This window comes from Gekko japonicus, unplaced genomic scaffold (genome assembly GCF_001447785.1).
Source record: "Gekko japonicus isolate JY-2015 unplaced genomic scaffold, Gekko_japonicus_V1.1 scaffold719, whole genome shotgun sequence".
NCBI classification, from domain to species: Eukaryota; Metazoa; Chordata; class Lepidosauria; order Squamata; family Gekkonidae; genus Gekko; species Gekko japonicus.
The window spans coordinates 86,388-100,804 of record NW_015175991.1 but is presented as its reverse complement, the minus strand read 5'-3'; the positions used below and the strand labels follow the sequence as shown (position 1 = coordinate 100,804).

The window sequence follows — 14,417 nt, the reverse complement described above, 5'->3', positions numbered from 1 at the left end:
AGCCCTGCCGGCGGGCCGGATAAATGTTTTCGGCGGGCCGCATGTGGCCCACGGGCCGTAGTTTGAGGACCCCTGCTCTAGAGTATGAGTACATAGGGAAAAAGGATACCACAGCTTTGAAGGACTGTTGCAGAAGAAAGAAAATAAAAACAGTTGTTTGTGTTGTTGACTTTTAGTTTACAACAGGATAAGAACAATAGATAATTTAGATTAAGTTAAAACCATAATAAAATGCCATACAAATCAATAGATAAAAAACAGTCTGTTCCAAGTTGTGACTAGTCTAAGCTTTAGAGATAGATGTTTGGCATCCCCTCCTTGGGATGGACACAAGCCTGCTTAAATGTAGGAAATAAAGGCCAGATCTTTTAGCCCTTCCTGCCCCAGCTGGGTGGGTTTTCGTTCACCCCATCTTCAGTTTGGAAAGTGGTACCCCTTTCAGGACACTTCTCACTCCTTTCAGCTGGAAGCACATATCTCCCTCCTTTATTGCCCCATATAGGTCATTCAAGTAGTCATTCATCTTGCTCCTTGGCAATTGTCCAAATGGTTGTCTTCTTGCAGGAAACTCATCTCTGCTCAGCTGGCAATTTAAGCAGTTTATACTCCCTTCCTTGGGAAAGTTTTTGTTTCCCCAGAGATGTGGGTTCCCTGGGTGTGACCAAAGCAGCTTGCATTTCATTGTCATAACAAGGGCAGGTGCAGTAGGACCTCATCTGCAGGTACATATGAGAGATGGCTTTTAAAGATTAGGTCCCAGTCCATTTAAGGTTTTGAAGTTAGTATTTATTTATTTATATATACAGTATTTATCTCATTGGCCACCAAATGAGAAGGGAGCACTCACTGGAGAAGACCCTGATGCTGGGAAAGATTGAAGGTCAAAGAAGACGGGGACGGCAAAGGATGAGATGGTTAGACAGTGTAATAGATTACACGAACATGAAATTGAGCAAACTTCAGAGGACGGTGGAAGACAGGAGGGCCTGGTGGGAGCTGGTCCATGAGGTCGCAAACAGTTGGACTCGACTGTGCGACTGAACAACAACAATTTATTTAAACCATGTCTTTGCTGCCTTTGTACCCAAATAGGTTCCGCAAGGCGGCAAACATCAAACACTAAAACATTTCAATATTTATAACTTTTAAAGCTAAAGTATATCTACAATAATTCAATCAAAACATATAAATATACATAATACCAGGGAAGAGGCCAGTAACAGTTATTGGGGATGTGCAGAACAGAAGAAAAAAGTCTTCACCTGCTGGCAGAAGACAACAATAGAAGGAGACAAGTGAATCTCCCTGGGGAAGGAATTCTAAAGTTTTGGTGCTAAGAAAGCAGTTTCTCAGGTTGTCACCCATCTACCATCAGATCGAATAAGCTGAAGAAGGGCCTCCAAAGATGACTGGATGGGTAGGTTCTTAGGGTTTGCTGGCCCCAAACCATGTTGAGCTTTACCATTGCCTTGAATTGGATCCAAAAATAAGCTGGGAACCCATGTGGATGGAACAAGACTGGAGTGTTATAGTTTCTATGGCCCACTCTAGGCAACATTCTAGCCATAGTATTCTGTACCAACTGTAGCTTCTGGACAGTCTTCAAAGGCAGTCTCATATAGAGCATATTGCAGTAATCTAATCTAAATGTTACCAGGGCATGTACCACAGTGGCAAGATCTCCCCCCACCCCACAGGAAGGGCCACAGCTGCTTCACCAGCTGAAGCTGATGAAACGTGTTTATGAGATCCAGTGTGACCTAGGGGGTAAGAGTGGTGGACTCTAATTTGGAGAACTGGGCTTGATTCCCCAGTCCTCCACACAAAGCCTGCTGGGTGACCTTGGGCCAGTCACAATTCTCTGAGCATTCTCTCAGCCCCACCTGCCTCACAAGGTGCCTGTTGAGGGGAGAGGGAGGCAAGGCAATTGTAAACTGCTTTGAGACTCCGTAAGGTAGAGAAAAGCAGGGGATAAAAATCAACTCTTCTTATTCAACAGGAGGCTTAGGTCCAGAAGCACTCACAGGCTATGAACCTTCTTTTTTAGGGGAGTGCAGCTCCATCCAGAATAGGAGATAAAACCTATTTCCTGGGCCAGACCCTCCCCCTATTATTATCACTTCTGTGTTTTCAGGATTAAGTTTATTAAACCTCATCCATCCCAAAACTGCCTCTAGGCAGCTGTTCACAGTTCCACATACTCCATGGGATTTTCTAGAAGCATGAGAGAGAGTTTAGCGCACATGTGTGTGTATGTATATAGTGCATATATTAGTGAAAACTTAGGCCAAATCTCCAGATGATCTCTCCCTGCAGCTTCTCATAGACATCGAAAAGCAAGGGCACAAGATGGAACCTTGTGGAACCCTGTAGGCCAGAGGTCAAGGGGCAAAGCGGAAATCCCTCAGTGCTACACTTTGAAACCTACCTTCAAGGTAGGAATAGAACCACTGCCTCTCAGTCCCAATCCTGAAAGGTGGTCTAGAAGGATACTGTGATCAATGGTAACAAAAACAACTAAGAGGTCTTGGAGAATTAAGAGAATTAATGCTCCCCCATCCATCTCTTGGCACATGTAATCCACCAGGGTGACCAAGGCCATTTCAGTCCCATAACCAGGCTCTTAGCTAGAGATGTAAAATTTCTGAAAATTTTGAAGCTCGGAAAAAACCCCGGTTTTTTCCCCCCGGAAAAATTGAAAAAAATGCTACATTAGCACTTTTTTTTTGAAAGTCGTTCTGTTACTTTAGGAACATAAAATATGACTATGGACATTTTTACTTGGCATGAAATTATCACAACTAGCATATTAAAAATATAGTGTATCCAAACAGTTACTACAAACAGAATACCCACCCACATGCAAAAACAAAACTGAAACCTTTTCCTTTTCTTGTGACAACAGCACCTCCTAACGGAAGAAATGAATCTTGTTCTTGCATTGGAGAGTTCAGTTTGTAACCTAGGACTTGCTTGTCCTCAGTGCACAGAAATTAGATCAATCTGATACCATACATATTTTTTAGAAATGATTTGGAAAATATTTGAACACCTTGTCTTAAAATATTTTATTCATCATGTTAAAATAAAGTGTTCCATAATCAATTTTTTTTCTTTTCTTTTTTCAATTTTTCGGAAAAAAACAAAAAAGGCTTCAGGGAAAAATAGAAAAAACCTGTTTTTTTTCCCCGGGCCTTCACATCTCTACTCTTAGCCAGATTGGAATCGATCCAAACAATCCACTTTATTCAGGAATTCCTGAAGTTGGCTAGCCACAGCTCATTCAGTCATCTTGTTCAAGAATGGAACACTTGAGACTGGTTGGTTGTTATTCAACTCTCTTGATTCCCAGATTAGGTTTCTTTAGGAGTGGCCAGGCCACTGCCAGCTTCAAGGCAGTAGTGACCACCCCCTCTCTTAGGGAGGCATTGAGTTGTGCCTGGAATCCAAGCAGTCAGTGTATTTCTTTAATCATTGGTGATATCTGCAACCTTACTGCTATGACTTAAAGTAACTGAAGCTTTCAGACACTTCACAGATAGTGCCATGTACAGTGCATTACAGCAGTCCAACCTTCTTCTAACAAAGACATGATAGTTATCACCAAGCTTATTAGCACGCTCAATATCCCACCCCCTCCTTTTCTCGCTCTGTTTATGAACTACAGTTTCCGTGGCAAGTCTGGTCATACTTTTCAATTAATGTGATAAACTGTAAAATGAGGTAATGTACCATGCTTATAGGAGCTGCGGTGGCTCAAGTGGTTAAGATGCTGAACTGCAGGCTGTGGAAGGTCAGTAGTTCAGCAGTTTGAGACCCGAGTGTGCTGCATGACGGAGTGAGCTCCCGTCCCTAGTTCCAGCTCCTGCCAACCTAGCAGTTTGAATGTAAGAAATTGCAAATAGATAAATAGGTACGACTTCGGTGGGAAGGTAACAGCGTTCCATGCTCCTTGGTGTTTAGTCATGCCGGCCACATGACCACGGAAATGTCTTCGGACAGCGCTGGCTCTTCGGCTTTGAAACGGAGATGAGCACCGTAACGAGTCGGATTCGACTGGCTTTCGAGCAAGGGAACCTTTACCTTACCATGCTTATACTGGATGCTTTAGTGTTAACTTATTTCATCCAATATATATGGTAGGCTGTGACTGCTATAGCCCCTAGACACTGACATATAAGGCAGATGGTTAATAAGCTATGAGGAGAGTTGCAACTGTCCATAGTAAGCCCATGTGTGCTTTGGGTGACCAGTGTAGGGTAATCCAGTCTAAAACTGTGAATTAAAAACCTTAGAATTGACCCATATGTTGTTGTTTATATAGTTTCTATAAATTAATGCCAGATAACGTGTTGCAGAGCTGTGTTTTTATCTTGCCTTGTTTGTTTGGAATGTTTTGAAGCATTACCATTTCTTGTGATTAGCATCTGGAAACGTAGTAGCGGCACCTCCACCATCCAAAATGAATAGAAGCTCTTGTTTTTTCCCTTGCTGTGCTCTGATGAATGCAACTTTATGTTACTTGCTTTTGAATAGGTAGTAATCCCAGTGGTGTGATTGTCCCCACGGCTATTCAGATAAAACAAGGTTCAAGGTTCTAATTTATTCCATAACGTTCGCATGCATCAATGATTGTATGTTTCCGTTCCAGGCATAAGAGTGTAGTAATGACAACCTTCCTGGAATTCATCCAGCAGAATGAAGATAGGGATGGCGTTAGATTCAGCTGGAATGTGTGGCCTTCCAGTCGTCTTGAAGCCACAAGAATGGTGGTTCCTGTGGCCTCCCTGTTTACACCGCTGAAAGAGCGACCTGACTTGCCTCCCATTCAGTATGAGCCCGTCCTGTGCAGTAGAACTACCTGCCGTGCTGTTCTCAATCCATTATGGTAACCCGATAACTAAGTTTAAATTTTGGTTAGATAGCATGGTTGTAATTCTGAAAAAGTTTGATTAAAGATACTTTGAAAGTATTGTTTTTATAAATACTAGTAGCTTTCAGATTTATTCTAAAATTATATTGGGTTGTCTGGTCTGTTACTTTCAACATCAAGATTTCACAAAGATGTTGTATTGACCTTTTTAATACAGTACAAAATTATATACAGAAAAGGATGTGATAGTTATTTTACATCTAAAAAGACATCTGATTTTCTTAGAACCTAAGATAATACTGTTCATTTAAAAGCAACAATTCTTTATCTGCGTTCTTGTTCCCTCTACAATACTGTTTTTACTTCAGAAATTATAAATTGCTGCCACTTTCCACAAAATTTGGAATTTTGACTGTCTAAGGACATTTGCAGAATTGCTGTAGTATTGCAATCATAATATGCTAGTTCTTTCAAAACTGCTCTTCAGTGAGTGGAGTTGGACCCAAAATGCTATGAGCTGAATGAATTCATGGAAGTAGTTCTTGTCCTCCCCCAGTAGACCCCTACCTGCCCTTCCCCACTGCTGAGAGTTGGGGAACCTTCTTGAACAGTATACCATGCCGTATGGGGAGAGGGCACAGCAAGGAAAGGGTATGGGGTGAATTTGCTACCCCCTTGCATGAGGAGAGCAGATTCAGTGAGCTTGCTCTGCCTATACAACATTGTGTGTGTGTGGTGGGGAATTTTACATTCAAATTGGAATTATGAATTTAGGTTGGTAATCCAGTTTTAGGCACAGCTGCATATTTTAACGCAGTTCCCAACCCCGTGTAAGCATTGTATGAGCATGGAGGGCATTTTCCCACCTTTGCATTCTCCTGCAAGAGTAATGCATCCTTCCCCCTCTGTTTAAACCACGTTTCCCCCTAACTGCATTCAGACTAGAAATCGTCCCACTAAAGGAAAAACAGTTTTTTTGGGGGGGTATTAGCAATGGAGAATTGGACAGGAGGTGGGAAGGATTAAGCCAGATCGTTCTTGAAAATTCTTTCCTACAAATTCTCCTGCTACCTTTGCTAGTATGTTATGATTGCAGAAGTTAAGCCCAATGCAGTTGAAAGGAAGCAACTCAACCTCCAGAGAGTAAGTTTTTTTTACAGTCGTTCAAAAGCCAGTTTGACCAGAGGTTATAATAAGACAGAAAAAGGTGGATGTGTGTAATTGTAAGTCTTTCATTCCATGTTAAAGTCTCTGAAAAGTTATCATCTACTTCTCAGCCTTTGTAAATTAATTGAAATCAATGTGGTGTCATTCCAAATACAAGTCTTAGTACTGGGGCTGATGAGGCAAAAATTGTGACTGCCAGATATTTCATCTAATGTTTTAATCAATAGGCTGTGCTTTTAAAGACTATTTTAAAAAAGATAACTGAATTTTAGCCAGGAGTTGAAAGAGGTGTGCTTGGTGTCCACAAATGGACTGGAGATTTACAGCCACCCCCTTTGCATTTCAGCCTCTTATGCCATTAAAAACCAATTCCTGAAGGGGGGGGGGACCCTCTGGAGTGGGATTTAGGTTGGAATCGGCTCAGACTGAAAGAGAAAATGAGCAACACTTCCAGTGCTTTATATGTGCATAACAAAACCATTGTGTCCAGCACATAGAAGTTTTTGAGTGGAAAGATACTTTTAGAAGTTAGTGATAACCAATCAGGATGTATATATTTTTTATTTCATGTGTTTGCTTTAATGCCAGATTGCGGGGAGGGCGGGGTATAAATGTAATTAAATACAATAAACTTAGTATAGAACCTACTTCATTGTTATATCTGACTTGCATATATAATTTGCTAATCTTTATTTTTGTAGCCAGGTGGATTACCGAGCAAAACTATGGGCTTGCAATTTTTGTTATCAGAGAAATCAGGTAAGAAAAGCTTTTATATAGATTTTCTTCCAAGTTTGGGTATGCTTAGGATTTAGGTATGAAAAGAAGTAATGTTGTTGGGGGTGGGGGAGATCAGTATAGATAATTGCATTATAAAGGGTGTTCTGTTTTGTGTTTGCTTTGGCAGCATATATATTAAGAAGAGTGGTCTGTTTTGAAAGTTGTGATCACTGTGGTTGGTGGGGTATAAATATTTTAACAAATAAAAATTTCTCTTCCAGTTTCCACCTACGTATGCTGGTATATCTGAAATGAACCAACCTGCAGAACTCTTACCTCAGTTTTCTAGTATTGAATATGTAGTACAGGTAAATACCATGAATGAAATATGTGATCTTGGGGACTGTTGAAACAGCAGAACAGCAGTTGGGATGGGCCACAGTACTCAGAGTTCAAGAATGTTATCCCACCATGTGGCACTGCACTGGCAATACAGTAGGTCATGGTTACATCTATAGTTTTCATCAGCTGTGATGACAGAAAGCTTAGCTCAGAGCTGTGCAGAGCCCAGGAGGCAAGACAGGGTATAAACATTTTAATAAATAAATTTAATAGAGGGAGGAGGGGGATTTAAATAAATAAATAAATAAATAAATAATAAATATTAGTGGGATGACATCCTAAAGGCATTTTGGTTATTGCAGAACCATCTGTGTAGCTGTTACTCTACACACTTGTTTCTAAAACTATAGTGCTAGGCAGTGTAGCAATACAGATTAGTTATGTCTCAGGAATGCTCTGTACTGGTGCAAGCAAGTGCGAGCTATTTTGTTTGATGTCAGAAAGATCCATATGTGTTAAGACAGATTTAAAATAGGTAGTATATTTGTAGTGGGATCAGTGGGATCTGTTATAGCTGTTTTTGTTACTTTTGTCACTAACATTAATACTGCAGTGTTCACTTTTGCTTAAAGCGTGGACCTCAGATGCCTTTGATATTTCTTTATGTTGTTGACACCTGTATGGAAGATGAAGATTTGCAGGCGTTGAAGGAATCCATGCAAATGTCATTGAGCCTCTTACCTCCAACTGCACTGGTGGGACTTATTACTTTTGGAAGAATGGTACAAGTTCATGAGCTAGGCTGTGAAGGAATTTCCAAAAGTTATGTCTTTAGAGGGACAAAGGATCTGTCTGCAAAACAACTTCAGGTAAATATGAAATTTATATTAAAAGTGATCTTGCTAATTCTAGTAGTTTTGCTTCTTCTCCAGAGATGAAAGCAAAAGATCTGAATCAATAAAGTCATACTTCAAGAAAATAGTTTTGTTACTCTATCCTATGAGAAAAATTGATATAGATGTTTTCTTTTTTTTACAACATAATGTGATTAAAAACAACAACAAAAGTGCAGTAATTTTAAATAAACAAGAGACAAGAAAAACAATCTCCTTGTAAATTTAAGGATGGATTGTATATTGCAAATGAAGCATATTTGAGGAAGGGATTTTTGCCGATTTCCTCTTCCCACTGCAGCTCCTTGTGGCCCTTGAAAAGCTTTTCCCGAGAGCTACAACAGATTTAGAGAGAATGTGGATGCAGTGGATTGTGCTGTATCCAGAAAGGGGGGGGGGAACTGGCAGAAATCAGCCCCTTTCCTCTTCCATAATGATTTACAGAATGTACGCAGTGTGTGTGTGTGTATGTGTCCCTATGTGTTATAGGGGGGTTTCTATTGATTTCTGCCTTCTAGCTGCTGCCGCTCCATATTGCATTCCACATTCCCAAGGATGTTCTAATCTTCGTGAATAGCTTTTGTTGGGGGCATTTGAGAGCTTGAAGTGGCAGATTGCAAAAAAACCCTTCTGTGTCCTGTTTGTGGTGCCACAAGACTCAACCTGTAATTATTGTTGACTTGCTGAACCTATGGCTAAATTGATACATTTATTCTGAAACTTATTTTTAACAGGAAATGCTAGGACTTAGCAAAATGAATGTTTCACAAATGGGTCGTGGTCCTCAGGTACAGCAGCCACCACCCTCAAACAGGTATTTTATTACAACTAAATATGTTACATTTAAGATTTTGTACTTATTTTCTGTGCTAGTCCTTCATTTGCCATTACCGCAGGGGGGCTGTTGGCGGAGGGGAGGTTAGGAAATCATGGCACTGTGAGTGTTCTTATGTGCCTGCTCTATAAGATCTAAGACATTAAGTTTACAGCATGTAATAGTATGAAGTGAGAAAGTTACGTTTTTAAATATCCTGATAGGATCAATGCTTGTTTGGGTAGATATTGACCGCTTGCTTATGTAAATGGATTGCATAAAATGCTTGTTAGGCATTTTTTGTATTTATGGGTCTTGAAAGTTTCCGTAAATCTCAAGAATGCCAAGACCACTGGTTTCAATTACTTTCAAGTTAATATACTTAATACATTTGCAGCTTGGTGAGGTATTAAAGGTAAAGGTTTCCCTTGCTCGAAAGCCAGTCGAATCCGACTCTAGGGGGTGGTGCTCATCTCTGTTTCCAAGCTGAAGAGCCAGCGCTGTCCGAAGATGTTTCCGTGGTCATGTGGCCAGCATGACTAAACACCAAGGCGCATGGAACGCTGTTACCTTCCCACTGAAGTGGTACCTATTTATCTACTTGCAATTTCTTGCTTTTGAACTGCTAGGTTGGCAGGAGCTGGGCCAGAGACGGGAGCTCACTCTGTCACGTGGCACTCGAGTCTTGAACTGCCGAACTACAGACCTTCTGGTCTGCAGCTCAGCGTCTTAACCTCTAAACCTCTGCACTAAATAAAGCGAGCAGTTCATTGTGATGCAACTAAATACCTTTGCTAAAATAACCAGAAGAATATCTACTGGACTGTTTTTGTTGTTGTCTCCAGATTTTTACAACCAGTACAGAAAATTGACATGAATCTCACTGATCTTTTGGGTGAACTGCAACGGGATCCTTGGCCTGTTCCTCAAGGGAAGAGGCCATTGCGATCTTCTGGAGTGGCTCTTTCCATAGCTGTAGGACTGCTTGAGGTAATCAGTTCTCCTTCATGTTTATCTGAAAGCTCATAGGCAGCCTCTAGCTTGTACAAAAAGGTTACCTAATGTTAATTCTACTTAAAATTGGATTGTTTTGAAGATCATGCTGTCTGATTTGTACATTAGGTAAATAGGCTTTCTTGGTTTTTTAAGAATGTGTTTTGAATTCCACTATTTCTCCTTTAAATTCTAAAAAGTTATTTGTGATGGTGATCTGTCACACATACTAAATATATTTGATTAGATTATAAAATGAATACTGAATAAGGTCATTTTAGAATGTGAAGAAGCAATTTTAATTTATTTAATTTTTTATTTAACCTTCGATTTATATACCGCCCTAACCCCCCCAATGGGGGTCTCTGGGCGGTTTACAACTTGTAGTGCTAATCACTGGTGTGGTTCCCTAACTATGGGCACATTCTCAGGGGTTGGGTCAGCCTACCTAGCACCCCGGTTCAAATATCAACGAAACATAACGTAGAAATTATATAATTTGGTTTTGGATGTTTGTTCCCAGTATATAGTTTTTTGCAAAGGGTGTCATTTTTGCTTTGTGATTTTCTTTAACAGTGTACTTTCCCTAATACTGGTGCTCATATAATGATGTTTATTGGAGGACCTGCTACCCAGGGACCTGGGATGGTTGTAGGGGATGAACTTAAGCTGCCTATAAGATCTTGGCATGACATTGAAAAAGACAATGCCAAATATGTTAAAAAGGCTACTAAGGTAAGAGAATGTGACACTGTTTGAATCTGTAATTAAGTGTGTTCTGACACATGTGTAAAGTGATGTGGAATTGACACTTAATTCTTCCAAAAATTACTTATATTTTCCCAAACCTCCTAAAAGATTAAAAAAAAATAATTTTAGAGTCTGAGGTGTTCTCTGAAAACAGGTACATTTTTAACAATTGTTAATGAGTATTGGGTTTGGTTTCTGTAACCTAATTATAATAAGGTTGTTAGAGAGGAATTAGATGTGTCAAAAGGCACTGCTGAGGATGATGGCATCTTTGCATTTACTTCTTCCCTGCACTGTCTAGTGAACCTTTACTGTTTCTTGCTGCCTGGCTCCTCTTCTGGTTTGTGATGGCCAGTGCTGTGGAGTGGGGTTGAGAAACTTGTGGCATGATAACAGCTATTTAGCAATAGCCTGAAATTCAGTACAAATACAAATAGGTTGTTGATGAAATATGGGTCAGTGAAACTGTGAGGAAGTGTTACACTTGGTTTAGTGACTCAAGCTTCCCCTAAAATAGCTTTGCAGCTTGGTGTGTGTGAGAGCTTTTTGCATCCAGTTCTGCTTCAAGTTGCATCCATGGCATGGAGTACCTTTTTCAGAGTCACCTGCTATGCCAGCTATATCATTTTCTGGGAAATGAAGTCTTTCTACCTTGATACATGCCCTAGTAACTTTTAGATTTCAATGTGATCTATATAGGTAGGGCTGTCTTTGAAAAATCTTCACAGTTGATTCTGAGCGTGCAAGCTGGACTGCTGACAGGTACTGAGTTGAGGTCCCACACAACACCAGCCCTCATGGATGCACTGGTCCCTAATTAATTTATAGGCTCAGTTTAAAGTGCTAGTTTTTAACTCCTTAAAGCCATACACTTTCTGGATACCGAAATGAAGCAGAAGTCCAGTGACACCTTAGAGACTAATCAGATTTTACCCCAGTATAAGAGAGCTCAGTTCGTCAGGCGTGCACATCCATTAGGCCAATGCATATACAATACAGGCTGCAAACACAGAAGGATGGCTAGTGTTAATGGATGAACAGTCATTTGAAGAACTGAGCTCTAATTCACAAAAGCCTATGTTGGAATAAAATTTGTTTAGTTTCTAAGGTGCCACTGGGCTCCTGATTTATTTTGCTGCTACAGACTAACATGGCTACCCATCTAGATATGTGAAAGAACCCTTCCTCTCCTGTCCTGTGCCTTGAGATCATTCTTGTCTTGCTGTCATGGCTATTTTATTTTTTGACATGTGTCAGTGCTTGTTTTATTTTACATTGTGTTACATTTAAGTTGTCTTCTGTTGAGAAAATTTGTTTGGAAGGTGAGATGACTCTATTGGACACTTCACACCAACCAGCAAAGGACTTCGTGCAGATGAGGATGCTAATAATGCCTGTATATAATTTGATGGGTTAACAGTGCAATACTAAACAGAATTTAAACCTATTTATTTCAGTGCTTAGGGTTGCACTGTTAATATTTTAGTCTGATTTTTCAGTTTTTTAAAAAGCTGGTAAGAGGATGGCCGATTGGATTATTTAAGTGCCTTTGAGCACAGATTTAAAAAATGGCTTCTGTATTTCTTAGGCTTTCTTTAAAAAAATCTGCGAGAATTAGAGTCCCATGGAGTCTGGCCTGTTGACTTTCTTGGTCTGGTCAAATATATATTAATATTTGGTATATCTTACAAAGAAGAAATATGTAATAAATACTGTTTGGCATAGAAATTGTCTGATGTAAGGACAATTAGGAAGAAAAACGTTTTCAAAAATTCTCTCTCTATGTTAAAAAGACTATAGTTTGGCAAATATATTAGCTTCTGAAGAATATTTGAAAGAGTGCAGGATATATAGGATTTGATTCATGGTATATGGAAAAATACATACTTCCATTTTTGTCTCTAGCATTTTGAAGCTCTGGCAAATCGCGCAGCTACAACTGGTCATGTTATTGACATCTATGCATGTGCACTAGATCAGACTGGTCTTCTGGAGATGAAATGTTGTCCCAACTACACAGGGTTTGTCTTGCCTATTTTGTGTTTTTATATTTTTAAAAACAAAATATGAAGTTATTTAGGGGAAAATGTTCTTGTCAAATTGGTAAACACTATTTCACTTCACATGGTTTTGCAGAGGCAGAGATCTGAGTCTTGCAGATGTTTGTATCATTCTTTGAATGCAGTTCTTTTTCTCAGCCATGAAACTATTCATTATATATCTAGCCATTAAATAATTTCTCTTCAGATATTGGTCGGCTGTAACAAGAGCACATATTTCCAATATTCTGAAGGATTACTTCTAAAAACTTTGGGTTTTTTATTGCACACCATTTCCCTAATACTCACACTGTTGTCCCTTCAGTAAGCTTTTTCTCTCAATTTTGAGTAGTATTACAATGTGGCAAAGAAGCAAGTTCAGAGACCCATTGGGGTAGAAAGTGTCCCAGCATTAAATCCAACCTCTTGTTGCTAGTCTGTCTCCTCAGGGTATTTCCCTCACCCACATAATCCAGACCACAGCATGCCACAAGCAAAAAAAAGTGTGAAAAATGGTGCAGCACTCTACTAAGGCTCCAGATGGGATATCTCCAGCTGACTTAGGCAAATTGTGCCAAGTTAAAAACACAAATGATAACATTCTCCAAATGGCAGGGTCACTAAATAATCTAGGGAACAAGTGTCTTTTGACCTCAAATACAGTGATCAGTTAGACTCATGAAGAGTCTATCCCAAAAGGAAATACATTTAACATTGAGTCTCATTGTGGTAGTCCTTGGTACTTGAGAAAGGAAGACCGTGAAGTCTGTTATGGGGGATGCCTGGTCCCCCCCGAAAGATGTGACACTTACAATGCAGTCTGTAAGAGTGCCACATTATTGTACTGAAATCATTTAATAAAATCTAATTCATACTCTAAATATTTCTAAAGTTTCAGATTGCTCTGTGACATTCATGCTTCTTTCTGTATTACCTATGTGAGACTAAAATGTGAAATTAATTTAGAGAGCTATTTTGTTATTTTTCTCATTTTGCCTGCGGTATCATGAGAGGAACGAGACTGTTTCAGACTACATTTCATAGTATCAGCCTTTGCATTCTTATATTTTAAGTCATTGGTTATTATAGAATTCCAGGTTGCTATAGCAATTGATCATCATGGCAAATAAATATAAGACAAATGTTATATATTGGCCTCAGTCCAGAGAAGCATTGTCATATTTATTGAAATCTGTTCAGTAAATCCATCCACTCACTTATCCTGTTGTTTGCAGTAGGACTTTTAAAGGATTGGAACCCATTGGGTTGGATCCAAAATGTTCATAAATTAGAAGAGTTTACATCAGAAACCCTTCCTCTTGCATCCTCCCAAAAGCTGCTGCTGAGAATCTGGGACCCTCCTGAACAACATGCTTTATGGTTCAGGAGATTGCAGTAAGGAAGGGATACTGAGTGGAAATCATTTTCCTTTGCCCTTCTGAGAGCAGAACAGATGTGAAGGTGTGCCACTTCCATAAAAGGAGGGGCTCACTTCACCTAATTCTTCCCCCTTCTTTCAACAGCCTGCTCCAAGTCACATGGCGTATTGTTCAGGAGGGTCCCCTGCTGCTCAGGAGTTGGTTTTTGGGAGGCTGCTATGGAATGCAAGGAAGATCCACCCATGGCTTTCAGTCCATCCCGTAATTTTGCTTATGCTATGGAATGCAAGGAAGATCCACCCATGTGAATCCTTCCACTTATGAGAGCTTTCAGTCCATCCTGTAATTTTGCTTACATCATGTTACAGCATAGACTTGTAGTGACCTTAGTCCTAGCTGCTGTCTTATATTACTACCATGGTATATTTTTTATGAATGAGCAGTGTG

At 39.8% G+C, this 14,417-nt stretch overlaps 1 protein-coding gene across 1 annotated transcript in view; it reads left to right on the top strand.

Annotated features, from left to right (window-relative positions):
- Positions 1-14,417, top strand: part of SEC23A (Sec23 homolog A, COPII coat complex component) — a 38,834-nt gene that overhangs the window by 5,803 nt on the left and 18,614 nt on the right. The window contains exons 2-9 of the mRNA XM_015426358.1: positions 4,648-4,888; positions 6,742-6,799; positions 7,042-7,128; positions 7,735-7,971; positions 8,730-8,809; positions 9,655-9,799; positions 10,379-10,537; positions 12,458-12,573. Coding sequence (XP_015281844.1) covers positions 4,668-4,888; positions 6,742-6,799; positions 7,042-7,128; positions 7,735-7,971; positions 8,730-8,809; positions 9,655-9,799; positions 10,379-10,537; positions 12,458-12,573 — 1,103 coding nt within the window. The 5' untranslated portion in view covers positions 4,648-4,667. The remainder of the gene's footprint in view (positions 1-4,647; positions 4,889-6,741; positions 6,800-7,041; positions 7,129-7,734; positions 7,972-8,729; positions 8,810-9,654; positions 9,800-10,378; positions 10,538-12,457; positions 12,574-14,417) is intronic.